This window comes from Mytilus trossulus, chromosome 5 (genome assembly GCF_036588685.1).
Source record: "Mytilus trossulus isolate FHL-02 chromosome 5, PNRI_Mtr1.1.1.hap1, whole genome shotgun sequence".
Lineage (NCBI taxonomy): Eukaryota > Metazoa > Mollusca > Bivalvia > Mytilida > Mytilidae > Mytilus > Mytilus trossulus.
In genome coordinates, this window is record NC_086377.1 from 51,930,665 (window position 1) to 51,945,413 (window position 14,749).

Here is a 14,749-nt window from a genome sequence, read left to right on the forward strand (position 1 = left end):
CTCAAAGCCAAACATTTGAAATCCGAAGATGTATAAGTACCGAAAATCGTTGAAGAGCTATATGTCAAAAATACCTAAAATAAATAGCCAACTTTGCCTGAGGGAGTTGAAACCTTAGTTTCATAATAATTCCAAAAATGTATAAACAGACAATTTAAGTAAGCTGAAATGTTGCTACCCAGAACATCCAGCAAGGCAAAAGTAGACAGAGGTGCCTCACCAAGAGTTTGCAAGGAATATTGGTTGAAGACGAGAGAGGTCATCAACAAAGGAACATATAAAACCACAAGTCCACAACCCCTTTTCATACATACACACATAGATAAGATTTATGGAGCAAAACAGACTAAAATTTATTCTATAAAACAAAAAAAACAGAAGTTCACATGTTACGTATGTTTACTAACACATGCTGAAAAAGTAACGTAGTTAGGTAGGTATTTTTTGAAAAAAGAAGTTTTTTACATTGTGTCTAAGGGGGCAACATTGTGACTTGATCTTTATCAGTGCTTTTTTTTTCTTTACTTTTTTTTACATTAATAAGTTCGTTAGTTTTCTCATTTGAATTGTTTTACATTGTCTTATCAGGGTCTTTTATAGCTGACTATGCGGTATGGGCTTTGCTCATTGATGAAGGCCGTAGCGTGACCTATAGTTGTTAATGTTTGTGTCATTTTGGTCTTTTGTGGATAGTTGTGTCATTGGCAATCATACCACATCTTCTTTTTTATATTAATCAAAAATAAAAAATAATAAAAATTAGGGAAGGTACACGTAAAGACCTAACAATCTGTCTTTTGTGTGGGTACATTTGTCATTTCATACTTATTTTCATCATTTGGCTATTTAAAATGATGAAAAGAAAATATGAAATGAGAAATGTACCCACATAAGAGACAGATTATTCGGTCTAGTAAATGTAGGGACACCTGTAGTAAACGCATATACTTTTAACTCACCTGGCCTTAAAGTCCAAGTGAGCTTTTCTCATCACTTGGTGTCCGTCGTCCGTCGTCTGTCAGCGTCCGTCGTCTGTCGTCGTCGTTAACTTTTACAAACATTTTGTCCTCTGAAACTACTGGGCCAAATTTAACCAAACTTGGCCACAATCATCATTGATGTATCTAGTTTAAAATTTGTGTTTTTTTACCCGGCCAACTAACAAATAACTCAAAAACCAAAGCATTTAGAGCAAGTCTGACATGGGGTTAATTACATTTTCCCGCGTTTCAACGAATAGCGGGAAACATTTGTATTAACGATGCGTATGAATTTTCTTATTTAGTCACGTGAAAATTTTCATGTGCGGGAAAATATTTCGAAAGCCTTCACTTTCTACCCAACAGTCGTAGTGTCAAGATGGACACCGGGTTAGATTCTCCGATTCGGGAAGCAATTGCAAACGAGGTAAAAAGTGTCATCGCTAGTTCTCAGCAGGACATGTTGAACAATATGAGCGCAATGATGGACTCAAGATTGAATCGTTTACAATCCAACATTCAACAGTCTCAGTTTGATATTTCCAACGCACAGATCAACAAAATAGAGGAAAGTGTATCAGACAATTACAAGTTTCAAAGGAAAGGGAATGAAAACCAGTTTCGACACAGTGTAAAAGTAATTTCCAAGTTAACGGAGGCCCGTTCCTTGCTGGATACTCCTGATGTCAGCCTCTCCAAAGTAGCCGCGGCAAAAGACAAGATATCGGAAGGTATAGACTTAGTTCAAGAGCGTCAGAAGCTTATTAAGTTAGCGGATTCTTCCGAGTTAGGATGGCGTGTAGTGCAGGAATATGTTACAAATCCTATAGCAGACGATTCTGAGGACGAGAAACGTATGAATAGGGCCCAATCTAGAGCAGAAAGAAAATATAAAGCGGAAAAGGCAAAAAAGCGTCCAAGACCAGTTCCATATAACAAAGACAGGAGCTCTGAAGACAATAACTCAAACTACAAGCCTGGTAGATGTTTCACTTGTGGAAACAGAGGCCATTGGAGTGATAATTGTCCACAAAATAAGAAGTCAAAGATAAGTACATTCAATTTATTACATTTAAATAACGATTTTTACTACACTACGTTCAAGCTTGATACAGCTCTGAATTTGGATTGTTATTAAATATTTAACACAGCATAGGGTTCTGAAACAATGAATGTGTCACTACTATTAATGACTTTCAATGTCAATGATGTAATTGATTTGTGAAGTCATGGAGAATGAGGTTTTCACTGGTAACAGTTGCAGTTAAAATCTAATGAGGTATTTTTTAAAACCATTTATTTACTAAAATTATTATACTGGTATACCTTTTATTCCTACTTTTGCCAATAAGGCTGGCACTAGGAATACCATAGCATCCCAAGTATATAATAAAGGGTCTGCATATGGCATTCCTAGTGTGTCATCTTCACTCTCCATCAGTTCATGTCTATCAGGTTCTGGAGAATAAAAAAAAGACAAATGGAAAATCACAATTTATAATTCTTTTCATCAAGCATTGTCTAGTGTTATAACATTGGCATGACCATTTCTAAATAAATCTTAACATGTGATAAATAATTCAAATTGTAGGATTTAGCAAAACAATTAAAAATTGAAAGGGATACAATTTGTAAACATGGCAAAAGATAACATTAGTTATCAAGTGTTAATGGACAGTATACCATACAAGTACTGTCTTAGACATATTAAAAACTGCATAAGAAACTGGTATGAAATTTATGGGTGTAAATAGTTATCAAAAGTACCAGGATTATAATTTTATACGCCAGACGCGCGTTTCGAAATTTATGGGTGTAAGTACATCTATCGAATCTTCGCGAGATTTTCTCCAATTTCAAAAGGCTGAAATATTTTATCCTACGACCCAATAGTTGCCACAAAAAAACCATAACACAACTGTTTGATACATATGGTTATAGCCAGTATTTAAATTTCTTGATCAAAACCCCTCTTATTACATTTGACCAATTGTGATTTGTAATAAAATTCATACAGAAATCACTTTTATAATTCTTTTTTCAGGACATCAGGGTATTAAGAGTAACCTCTCTTAACCCACGCCCGACCGCATATGGCCAGATAGGAAACGCATACGTATACCTGAACAGTAATTAATATAAACTTACTGTAAAGGAGAAGTATTTCAAAACTTGGGATGATGGTCGGGGTAATGTCTTCCACTCGAAAATGAGGGTATAGACAGAACTTTTGCCTTACAACAGGCCAACTACGGACCCCTCGAAGAGTTTTTGCAAGGATTCTTAACGTGTAAAGAGCGTGGCACTCTCTCAACACGAGGCATCATATTTAACGTCCCCATTCTGACCGGACGTGACTGCGAGAACTAGATACATTCCGCAGAGCCAAACGGACGCCCCATTCCGGTAAGCGTTTTACTGCTGGTCTGGAGAAGAAAATATTTCCTTTCTCCAGTGGCCTTTGTTGGGATTTTGAAGATAGCAATTCTATTTCAAATTTTCACAAAATTGAAACGTAAAAGACAAAAAAAAAAATTCGATTACAAGTCAGTGCCGCCTTAAAGTGAAATCACACTTTTGTTTATACGCATCGCTCTCGGCGCCGCCATAGTGTCGTAACTGTATTATGACGTCGCCGTTTTTGATTCCGTCGTAAAGGTTTCTAATTCATGTAAAAGCGAGCGCTCGAAGGGACGTCCACTTAAGCAGGTGAAATGATAATGGACATATCATATTTTTTACAACTGATATGTTGTACTAGCGAGTTTCTAGATTGTATTGGGAATACAAAATAATTGGCAAATACTGCAGAATAAAAGGCAAAAAAAAAAAAGATTGAATGATAAGTTGCAAAAATAAAAAGAATACAAAATATTGGAAACACAAAATAAACATTAATAAATGAATTACCCACTATCCAGACCATTATGATAAAAAGAATATATCAATACTAAACACATAATCATCATGCATAATCAACACTAAGAACACATCAATAGAGTAACTAAAAAAGCGAACAGCATGCTATGATTCCTAAAACGCAACCTAAGAACATCCAACAGCGAAACCAAGACAAATGCATACATGTATGTTGCAATGGTCAGATCCAATTTAGACTACTGCGCAACAGTATGGAATCCACACCAAAAAGATCAAGTTAAAAAGGTTGAAATGGTCCAGCGTCGAGCAGCCCGTTATGCCACCAACCGCTATAGGAACACCAGTAGTGTGGGCAGCATGTTAGAAGAACTAGACTGGGATTCATTGGAAAACAGAAGAGTTAAATTACAGCTTACATTACTCTACAAATTGGTTAATGATCTTGTGGACATACCATGCGACACATACTTAACACCAATGTCATCGAGAACAAGATCATCACATACCAAGAAGTTCCGGTAATACTCAACCAAGACTAACGGCTACAAATACAGTTTTTTCCCAAGAACAGTGACAGTTTGGAATTCACTACCAGCAACTATAGCTGAGGCTCCCTCCTTGGTATCTTTCAAGAGGGAGCTTTCAACCCTTTCTATCTAATCTGTGCAGTCCCCCATTTGCCAAGTAAGTCAAATGATGGACTGGAGCTGTGCCGGCGGGGATGAATTTCCCTGGTACCGCCACGGAAGCCGGATAGGTTCAGGCCAGTTGAACGAAAAGCAAATGGGAACCCCCCTTTTTTATTCATTGCTTTATTATTATTTTTTTTACTTTATACTCGCTTGTATATTCTTTGGTTACCTTACAAAATTACTCTTTTTCTTGCGCCCATCGGAAGCGTTGAGTATTGGTCAAGTTTGATAGATCAACGTAGAATGTAGATGTAGAAGACAAATATTTAACACACACGCACACATGTATTTATGTAGAGATATATTCATATCTCACAGAGTACTGCTAAACTGTAACAGACACATTAATGGTCCGTCTGGTGAAAGAATATTCCACTCATATAGACAAATGTTCGTGATGATGTTCATCAAAAATTTGCCACTGAAAGTTTTGCAAAAATAAAGAAAAAATGGTAAAAAAAAATGGTAAAAAAAAATGAAAAAAATAGAAATAAAAGTTCAGATGTAGGTTCGGGTTTAGGTCACTCAATGTGATCACTGTCGACAGGATAATTGGAGATTGTCGGATCCCTTCCGTGACTGAAAAGGACATCCAGTTTTTTTTATACAAAGGTAACTGATTAACTCTTTATTCTTTTGTAACCAACATGATAAAATAGAGAATGCTTAAATATTGGCACACAAATTCAATCAATTATTTTTAAATTAACTATCATTAAGTAGGGGGACGGGGTTAGAGGGGTCCTGATCCGAAATCCCGGGCTTAAAAACATGATATCCCGAGGTCCAGAATTAAAAAAAAATCCCGACATTCCGAACATCGAAAAAAAGAAATCCCGGATCCCAAAAGGGTCAATCCTGAGCTTAAAAACACTTGATCCCGACGTCCCGAAAAAAGGTCCTGTCCCCTCATTAATCAGTATTGGCAAAAATAGGTGCATATACCACAATGAAAGATAAATGTGATAAAATAATACACATTCAAACAAAAAGAGGTGCACCAGCAGAAAATAGAAACCACATTATTAATCTTAATTTCATCGGATCTCAAAATTTAAACTCTTACCAGAATTTTTATTCTATCTAACAGTATAACTCAGAAGTTTCTAAGTGGAACTCGAGCTTAAACTAGAAATCTTACTGGAAAAAATATTCGAAATCAAACTTGAACTTTGAACTCAAAACTTAACAGGAACTCGAACTTGATTTGGTTCGATTATGGAGCGTTGTGTGATAACAGAAATGTAAGCCAATTGGAAATTTCCCCCGAAAACGATGTCATTTAGGGCTTTTTAGTGCTGAGTTTGTGTCTTTTTAAATACGGCATTTCGGGTTTTATATTCCCGGTGCAATGGGCAAGTAAGTAAATTTATTCTGTTTGTAGTCTAAATGGAACGTGTTACTTTTCAGCCCAGATACAACAAATGCAATTAAAAATTTAGATGACTCCAACTTTGACAATTACTTTTTAATAAACTGTTACTGTATGTTTATTAATGAATAATCAAAGTACCTAAAAAAAATATGACTATAAAAAAATATATATATTATACATTTTATAATGGTGTAGTAAAAAGGTTTAACCCAATAGTTCAAAGCATTGCAAGAAATGCTGACTATGCTAGCAACGTCGTTCTGTAACATTAAGAGAAAAAGTTATAATTCCCGCCAAAATCGATAATAAGATTATTTCCGTTGTAGCGGATTTTAAACATCGGTGACCCCCCTTTTTTATTTATGCTTTTAAAATCTCCCCTGAAGCTGCAACTAATGCAGAAGTTTGAAGGAAAAAACATTAGTAGATTTTTTTTTATTCAAGAAAAATCTATAATAAATGGCAATCAAAATGGCGGGAAATTAAAAAGGGCCTTAAAAAATAAGGAAACTGAGAAAAATAAATAGGTTTAAGATAAAAGTTACAATTTACTGTTCTAGTTTAACCAGTTAAGCATAGTTTTTCAATAATTTTGCCTTCTTGTAGCATTTTTGAGCGCTATTTCTATATTACGGTATAACTCGATTCTTTACTTTTTGATGACGTCATATCTCGAAATCAACATCGGTGACCCCAATTTTTTTTTCGCCTAAAATATTGTTATAAGTATGAGCTGTCTACATGCACAATATAAATGGATTATTATTAGTAGTTTAAATAGTGTGTTTTCCCTTTAAAGCAGCACTCGCATCCGCAAATTGGAAAGAGATTATAATAAGTTGTTTTCCACTTCTTAAACGTCGTTTGAAGAAGTTAGAAAACCGGTTTTCAAATCTTGAAAGACATACAATTTACGGAATTCTTATTATTATTTGAAAAGTGCAAAGGAGTAGGTTCGGAAAAACCTCTTTTTGGTCGCAAAATATAGCAGTTTTACAAAATTGATATTAAACTGTAAACTTTTAGTTATTTATTGAACTGTAGAATGCTTCTGCTACATAAATGCCTAGGTCTAACAAGCTGCTTCGGAAAACTTTTCACTTCCTTATTACAAACTAGACTTAATGTATACCTAGATGATCATAATCTATATAACAAATTTCAAGCTGGATTCAGACCAGATTACCGTACAACTTATCATATATTTACAATAAAGACAATACTAAACAAATATATCTTTAAAAATAAAAAAACAGATATATGCCTGTTTTGTAGATTTTTCCAAGGCATTTGATTCAATTTGGCATGATGGATTATTTGAAAAACTTTTAAAACTGGGAGTAAAAGGACATTTTTTCCAATTACTTCACCATATGTATAATAATGCAAAATTTGTTGTAAAAAAAGATAACACTATTACTGAGCCATCTAAATTAGGAAAAGGTGTGCGACAAGGTGATGGCTTAAGCCCCCTCTTATTTAATATATATGTCAATGACATTGATTCAATTTTTCCCCAAGAATCATGTTTTCCGGTGCAGCTTATAGACACTAGAATGAATTGCTTATTATATGCTGACGATTTACTGTTACTATCTGAAAGCAAAGAAGGTCTTCAATCCTGTTTAAATTCTCTAAAAACATACTGTGATAGATGGAAGCTAAATGTCAATTTAAATAAAACAAAAATTATGATCTTCAGTAAAGGTAAAAAAGATTTTAAAAATTTTTAATTTTTTTATGATAACAAAAGAAATTGAAATTGTTGAGAAATATAAATATCTGGGTATTATCATTTACTTTAATGGAAATTTTAAACATGCTGCCGAACACTTATACAAACAAAGCCTAAAGGCACTTTTTTTCTCTGCATTCTAAGACATTTGGATTCAATACTATAGATCATAAACTAAAATTAAAACTTGTTGATACTCTTATAAAACCCATAAGTACTTATGGATCTGAAATATGGATTAGTGACTACAATATAAAAGACTCAAATATTGATAAATTACCTTTTGAAAAAATTAATAAATTTTGTAAAAATATTTTAGGAGTTCACAAGAGAAGTTCAAATATGGCAGTGAAGTGTGAATTAGGAAGACAACCTACTTTGAATCATATACTAACCCTAGCCCTTAAATATTATGATCGACTTAAACAGCTTCCATCTGACAGATTGCTTAGTGAAACATATAAATTAGATCATTCATTATATACTGATGGACACAGATCTTGGCACAAATTTATCTCTAACTCTATTGAAAAATATAATTTAACAGACAATAATCTCAATTTAAAGAACTTAAAGGAAAATATTAATAACCAACATTCTAATAACACTTTGCATAATCTAGAAAAATTACGTTAAATTGAACAAGACAATAAATTACATTTCTATGCCAATATTTATTCAGAAGAATTTAAATTGCAAAATTATCTATCTTATAAATGTTCTCCTAATATAACAAGAAATCTTACAAAATTAAGAATTAGTTCCCACCCTCTTTTGATTGAAAAGGGTAGATATTTGAGACCAAAAATTAAGAGAGAAAACAGAATATGCTCTTACTGCAATCAAATAGAAGATGAAAAGCATTTCCTTATTTATTGCAAAAAAATTGAAAATTATAGAAAACAACTATTTAATAAACTAAATTTTAATTCACAAGATCTGTGCCCTGAAAAGGTTATGGAAACCATTATTAGTTTACTTAACCCACAAAATATTGATGATACAAAAAATATATGCCATTACATACAATTATGCTTTGAATCTTTGTAATTTTATTCATTTAACCTTGATTTGATATTTTGTCATACATAATATATATTTATTCATGTGATGTAATATCATGTTAATGTGGGGGAAGACATCATTATACTTGTATTCTGTATCTGTATCTGTCTAACTTCTGCCAATAAAGGCACACCTCCACTTATTGGGAGTAATAATATGGTTATCCTCCACCAAGAATATATATATACACGGATTATTTATATAAAAAAAAATAAAAAAAAAAATATATATCTGTTCTAAAGTCCTCCACCAATAAAAAAAAAAAAAAGAAAAAATTATATACAACACACTGTATCCACTAGATTAATGTCTCTTTAGTAGGATATAATTACACTGTATTCACTAACTTAAGATTATTGTCTCTTCAGAAGGATATAATTATTTACACTTTAACTTTAAGCAGGGCTAGAAAATATTGATTTTCCTGATTTAATAAAAACTTGAAACTTGAAACTATAAATATGAGCTGTTTTTTTGACTATACAGTGAACATAAATCGTGTACTAGCACCATTAAGTCCAGCTTAATCACTGAAATCTTCAAAATTCTAGCATTTTTAGTTAAGGTTTATGTACCCTTCTGTAGCAATTATGGTACGAACTTTTCAAACTTCAATTGTATCAAAATTACAGATAAAATGAATAATAGAGATAGGCCATTTAGTACATATTCCAAGGGGAAACTTGATGCAAAGCATTATTTTTTACTGTTCCATTGTATTTAATAGAAAAAGAGGACTTTGTGGCAAATAAATCAAGAATTTTGTAGAAGATCCACAGCCTTTATCTTTGTACTCTCATATTTGGCAATTTGATGACTGACAGATATAGGATTATTGCATGCAGTGCTAGCATTGATTTTCTGAAAACAAGTTTATAAATGTAGTTATTGGTTAAAACAAATATAGATTATGGCCAAATTCAAGTACACCTTTTAGGGTTCGCTCGACTTTAGTGACTCAGCACGAGGTGTTCAGGAATTTACAGGTTGCTTAGAACTTTTTGTAAACAAAACACTAGCACATCATAGAAAATCAAGTGAGTAATTTATGTTTCAAATTTTATAACAAAAATCTCTGTATTAAAGGCTGTGGATTTTCTATAAAAAATCTTGATTTATTTGCCACAAAGTCCTCTTTTTCTATCAAATGCAATGAAACAGTAAACACTAACGCTTTGAATCAAGTTTCCCCTTGGAATATGCACTAAATGGCCTATCTCTATTATTCATTAAATCTGTAGTTTTGATACAATTGAGGTTTGAAAAATTCATACAAAAATGGCTACAGAAGGGTACATAAACCTTAAATTTTAGACGGTTTTCGTGTAAAAATGTCACTTTTTAGATGATTTTTGAAGAAAAAAAACGAAGGTGGCCGCATTCGTGTTCATCCATGTTAGTTGTATTAGGCCAAAAAACAGTACTAAATAACATTGTACGTAACTATATTTTCTGTGTTGGACATGCCATTATAACATGTTAATAGAGAGGAGGTGCAAACTCGATTTAGAGACGCGATCATATCTTTCGAACGCGCAATTTTACACCAGTACTGAAAATGAGGTAAACTCGACTTCTGGAAATAGATTGTCACTATCTAGTTATTAAGCGTTGTTTTCACAAAGTATATTTTGAATATAATTGAATTGAAAGTGTGGCATGCTTTGGAATTTAAGGTCCTCAATGCTCTTCAACTTTGTATTTATTTGGCTTTTTTAACTATTTTGATATGAGCGTCACTGATGAGTCTCATGTAGACGAAACGCGCGTCTGGCGTATAAAATTATAATCCTGGTACTTTTGATAACTATTTACACCACTGGGTCGATGCCACTGCTGGTGGACGTTTCGTCCCCGAGGGTATCACCAGCCCAGTAGTCAGCACTTCGGTGTTGACATGAATATCAATTATATGGTCATTTTTATAAATTTTCTGTTTAAAAAACATTGAATTTTTCGAAAAACTAAGGATTTTCTTACCCCAGGAGTAGATTACCTTAGCCGTATTTGGCACAACTTTTTGGAATTTTAGGTCCTCAATGCTCTTCATCTTTGTATTTATTTGGCTTTTTTATCTATTTTGATATGAGCGTCACTGATGAGTCTTATGTAGACGAAACGCGCGTCTGGCGTATAAAATTATAATCCTGGTACTATTTGCGCGTCAACGATTACGATTCCTGAAAGAACCCAACTTCGGCCTATTAAGTTTACAGAGAAAATATTATGACCATAAGATTTATCATAAATTATATGATGTAGGTTCATGTGTTCGTGTTCATCAACGCAAGCACATCAAACAAAGAGTCATATAAATACTGTGTATTCAAAGCTGACAATAATGAAGGGATGATAAGTTGTGACAATAACAAATGTAACAAAGGAAAGTGGTTTCATTTCTCCTGCATTGGCATTACTGAACAGGAAGCAGAAGATCTAGAAGATAACGAAAGAATATGGTTCTGTTGTGAGGGATGTCGTACATCAAAGAAGACTATAACAGATAGTAATAATGATTCCGTCTTTGAATATTCATGTATGCTTCTTTATAGAGGACTTCAGGAGATTGCACACCATAATGCAATAAGAAAAAATAATGGATTGAACTCTTATTGATTATTGGAAAAATGATTTGTTTCAAATTTATGAACTACATCACACCAAATATTTTTTATGTGCACATCAGCTGATAACGGATGTGAGTGGAAGTGTATCCGAGAGATTAGGCCATCAGTTGGTGTGGAACAGAATCGTAAACATGAAAGGGGACAATAATTTTAACATTGAGATGGACTTTCAAATGGAATTCTTCAATAGAGAATTTAAAGAAAATACATGTATGATAAAAAAAAGTGTATGTAAATTATATTATGAATAACCATATAAAACAGCTTTATACAAACATAAAGATAATAACAAAATAGGTGAATAATATGTGAATAGTTATCAAAGGTACCAGGATTATAATTTAGTACGCCAGACGCGCGTTTCGTCTACATAAGACTCATCAGTGACGCTCATATCAAAATATTCATAAAGCCAAACAAGTACAAAGTTGAAGAGCATTGAGGATCCAAAATTCCAAAAAGTTGTGCCAAATACGGCTAAGGTAATCTATGCCTGGGATAAGAAAATCCTTAGTTTTTTCGAAAGTTCAAAGTTTTGTAACAGGAAATTTATCAAAATGACCACATTATTGATATTCATGTCAACACCGAAGTGTTGACTACTGGGCTGGTGACGAAACGTCCACCAGCAGTGAAAATTTGAATAAAATAACTTAGCTAGAAACAGTTACTCATATGTAAATTAATTGCATGATAACTGCACATTGTCATTAAAAATAATTCAATTTGTAAAAATGTTGTTGCCTGTTATTAACACTTTGATTTATTCAGTACATGTATATTCTAAATCATCATGAATATAAGAAGATATGGTAGGATTGTCGATGAGACAACCTTGCATCCAAGTCACAATTTTTAAAACGTAGCAATTTAATATATTTCAGATTATGGCCTTCAACACATATTTAAAATATAACAACTATATAAATAACACAAGGTTTCAAGACTTTTGGGATAAAAATGTAAATACATGCACAAAACCTTATTTATGAATAATTATAGTCAATTGATAAAGTAACAAATACTTTTTTTTTTGGTTAGATTTGAAAAAAAACAAGTTTTTAAAGTTATGTGATTGACACCTTGTAATGGGTCCTTGACAACTCTGAACTGCAGCAAGATTGCAGATTATCAGCATAAGAGAAGCAGGGATGTCGCTGTAACAATTGCACGCATTGCGGGTCATCACCATTCCACTATAAGTCGTTTTGAGAATAAAAATCAGACAATAAACTCTGTTACAGAACTTCTGAGATAATGAAGATCCCCTATACCATTTGCTAGAGAAAACCAAGCATAATGAAGGTTGGTCAGAAGGAAACCCATTGCATACAAGACAATCCTTAAAAGATGATGGCCTCTATTGAATCAACCTACCTATTGTATTTTATTTATTTTGACCTTGTTCTCGTCCTGAATATGCATGAACTATTTGCCACTGGACGTTAAGCAACCAACAAATCAATCTTCTTAAGCTCCGTGTTGAAGGCCGTACTTTAACCTATAATGGTTTACTTTTTAAATTGTTATTTGGATGGAGAGTTGTCTCATTGGCACTCACACCACATCTTCCTATATCTATCTTAAGTAAACAAATTGTGTGTATAATGGTTTCGAACCTTTTTGTGTGTGTTTATCTATTAGAGTTTTCAAGATTGATTGATTGATTGTTGGTTGCTTAACGTCCAGTGGCAAATATTTCATGCATATTCAGGACGAGAACAAGTTCACAATAAATACAATAAGTAGGTTGATATAATAGAGGATGATGGTCGGGGTTACTTGGACTGCCACTGGAAAATGAGGGTATATTGGATAGAGACAGAAATTTTGCCTTGCAACAGGCCACCTACGGACCCCTCAAAGAGTTGTTGCAAGGGTTCTTAACGTGCAAAGAGCGTGGCACTTTCTTTACACGAGGCATCGAATTTAACGTCCCCCTTCTGACCGGACGTGACTGCGAACTTATACATCCCGCACAGCCAAACGGACGCCCCACTTCGGCAAGCGTTTTACTGCCGGTCGGGAGAAGACCAAGTGACCATATTTCTATACCCCAGTCACCCTTGGGGATGAGTTTTCAAGACAAAAAGATGATCACTAGTAATTTTACCTTTAGAGAAACCAATTTGTTCTTGGGATATAATGCCATGCTTTTCTAAATATTTTTCTAATCTATTATTTAATATTCTAGTAAACAACTTCCCAATATTACTAATTATTTTCCCCTGTAATTGCTAGGTTATGAGGTGTCACCTGACTTATGACTTTTAAAATCTAGCTCATTAAGTTGCTTACATTTCTCTGCTTCACCTAACAATTTATTTAGATCCTGGTTATTTATATTTTTAGCAGTATTTAATTCCCTAAAATAGTTCAACCATTCTTCGGCTGATATATTGTCTTGCGATTGCACTCTAGAATCTCCACCTTCACTTAAAAATTAATTCAGAAGTTTCCAATTGTTATCTTTTAAATTATCAAGCTGATTTTAATACTAAATTTTGTCTATAGAGACGTATTGTATTTTTTCTAGATTTTCTATAATGCTTTAAAGCACTAAAATAAGATGATCGAATATATGGATCTTTATTATATTTTTTAAATTAATTTTCTTTATCAATAAGATGCTTTTTTAGGACTGATAGAGATAGATTTTCTCAAACATATATACAAAAATACACAATACAATATTAGTATGTTCGATTGATATGTGCTATAGGAGAAATTGAAACTTTAAAGTAAAGTCAAAGATCTATGTCTTATATACAATTTAATCTGGATATTTATTTAAGTTAAGATAATTTGATTTAAGTGGGGAGGAGTGTAGCGGAATTGGATTATGCAATTGGCACTGATTCCAAATGATGTCTTATACCACGATTTTCATTGGCTAATTATGGGATAAGGAAAATGAATTTGAATAATAAATTTGATTGATCAACGGTGGTATAAAAGCGGCCGTTTCGAAGTTAAGTTTGTTTGATACCGACCGTGCAAGGGCTGTATAGCCAGTCAAGGTCGTTAAAACTTCCATTTGTTGTAAATTGGTTTCTTGGCCAGTGACTTGAGTAAGGTCTACTTCTCTCTCCGCTATATAATTAGCACAATTTTAAATGTTTCTTTATTTTTATACATCAAATTTTCTGTTATATATGGAAACTAGACTGTTGGAAAACATGTGTGTTGCACTATTGATTATTAAATGAAACAAACAATATTTCAAGAGAAGCTACTTTCCTACTGACAATCGTTTTTATTGTAGATTTTTTCTGATTTCACAGCTGTAAATCATAAAAATTGTCACTTTTATTAAAGGAATATAAAAATAAAAATTCAACACTTCCCTAATTACATGTTATTTACATTGTTATAAAAACACTGAGGTTTAATTT

The 14,749-nt window shown here is 33.1% G+C and overlaps 1 protein-coding gene across 1 annotated transcript; it reads left to right on the forward strand.

Moving 5' to 3' along the window:
* Nucleotides 1–1,215: 1,215 nt before the first annotated feature.
* On the forward strand, nucleotides 1,216–3,056 carry LOC134718056 (uncharacterized). Its single transcript, XM_063580552.1, has 2 exons — nucleotides 1,216–2,032; nucleotides 3,025–3,056. Exons 1-2 carry the CDS (start codon nucleotides 1,360–1,362, stop codon nucleotides 3,054–3,056), a joined length of 705 nt encoding a protein of 234 aa, XP_063436622.1. The 5' UTR covers nucleotides 1,216–1,359.
* Nucleotides 3,057–14,749: the final 11,693 nt, after the last annotated feature.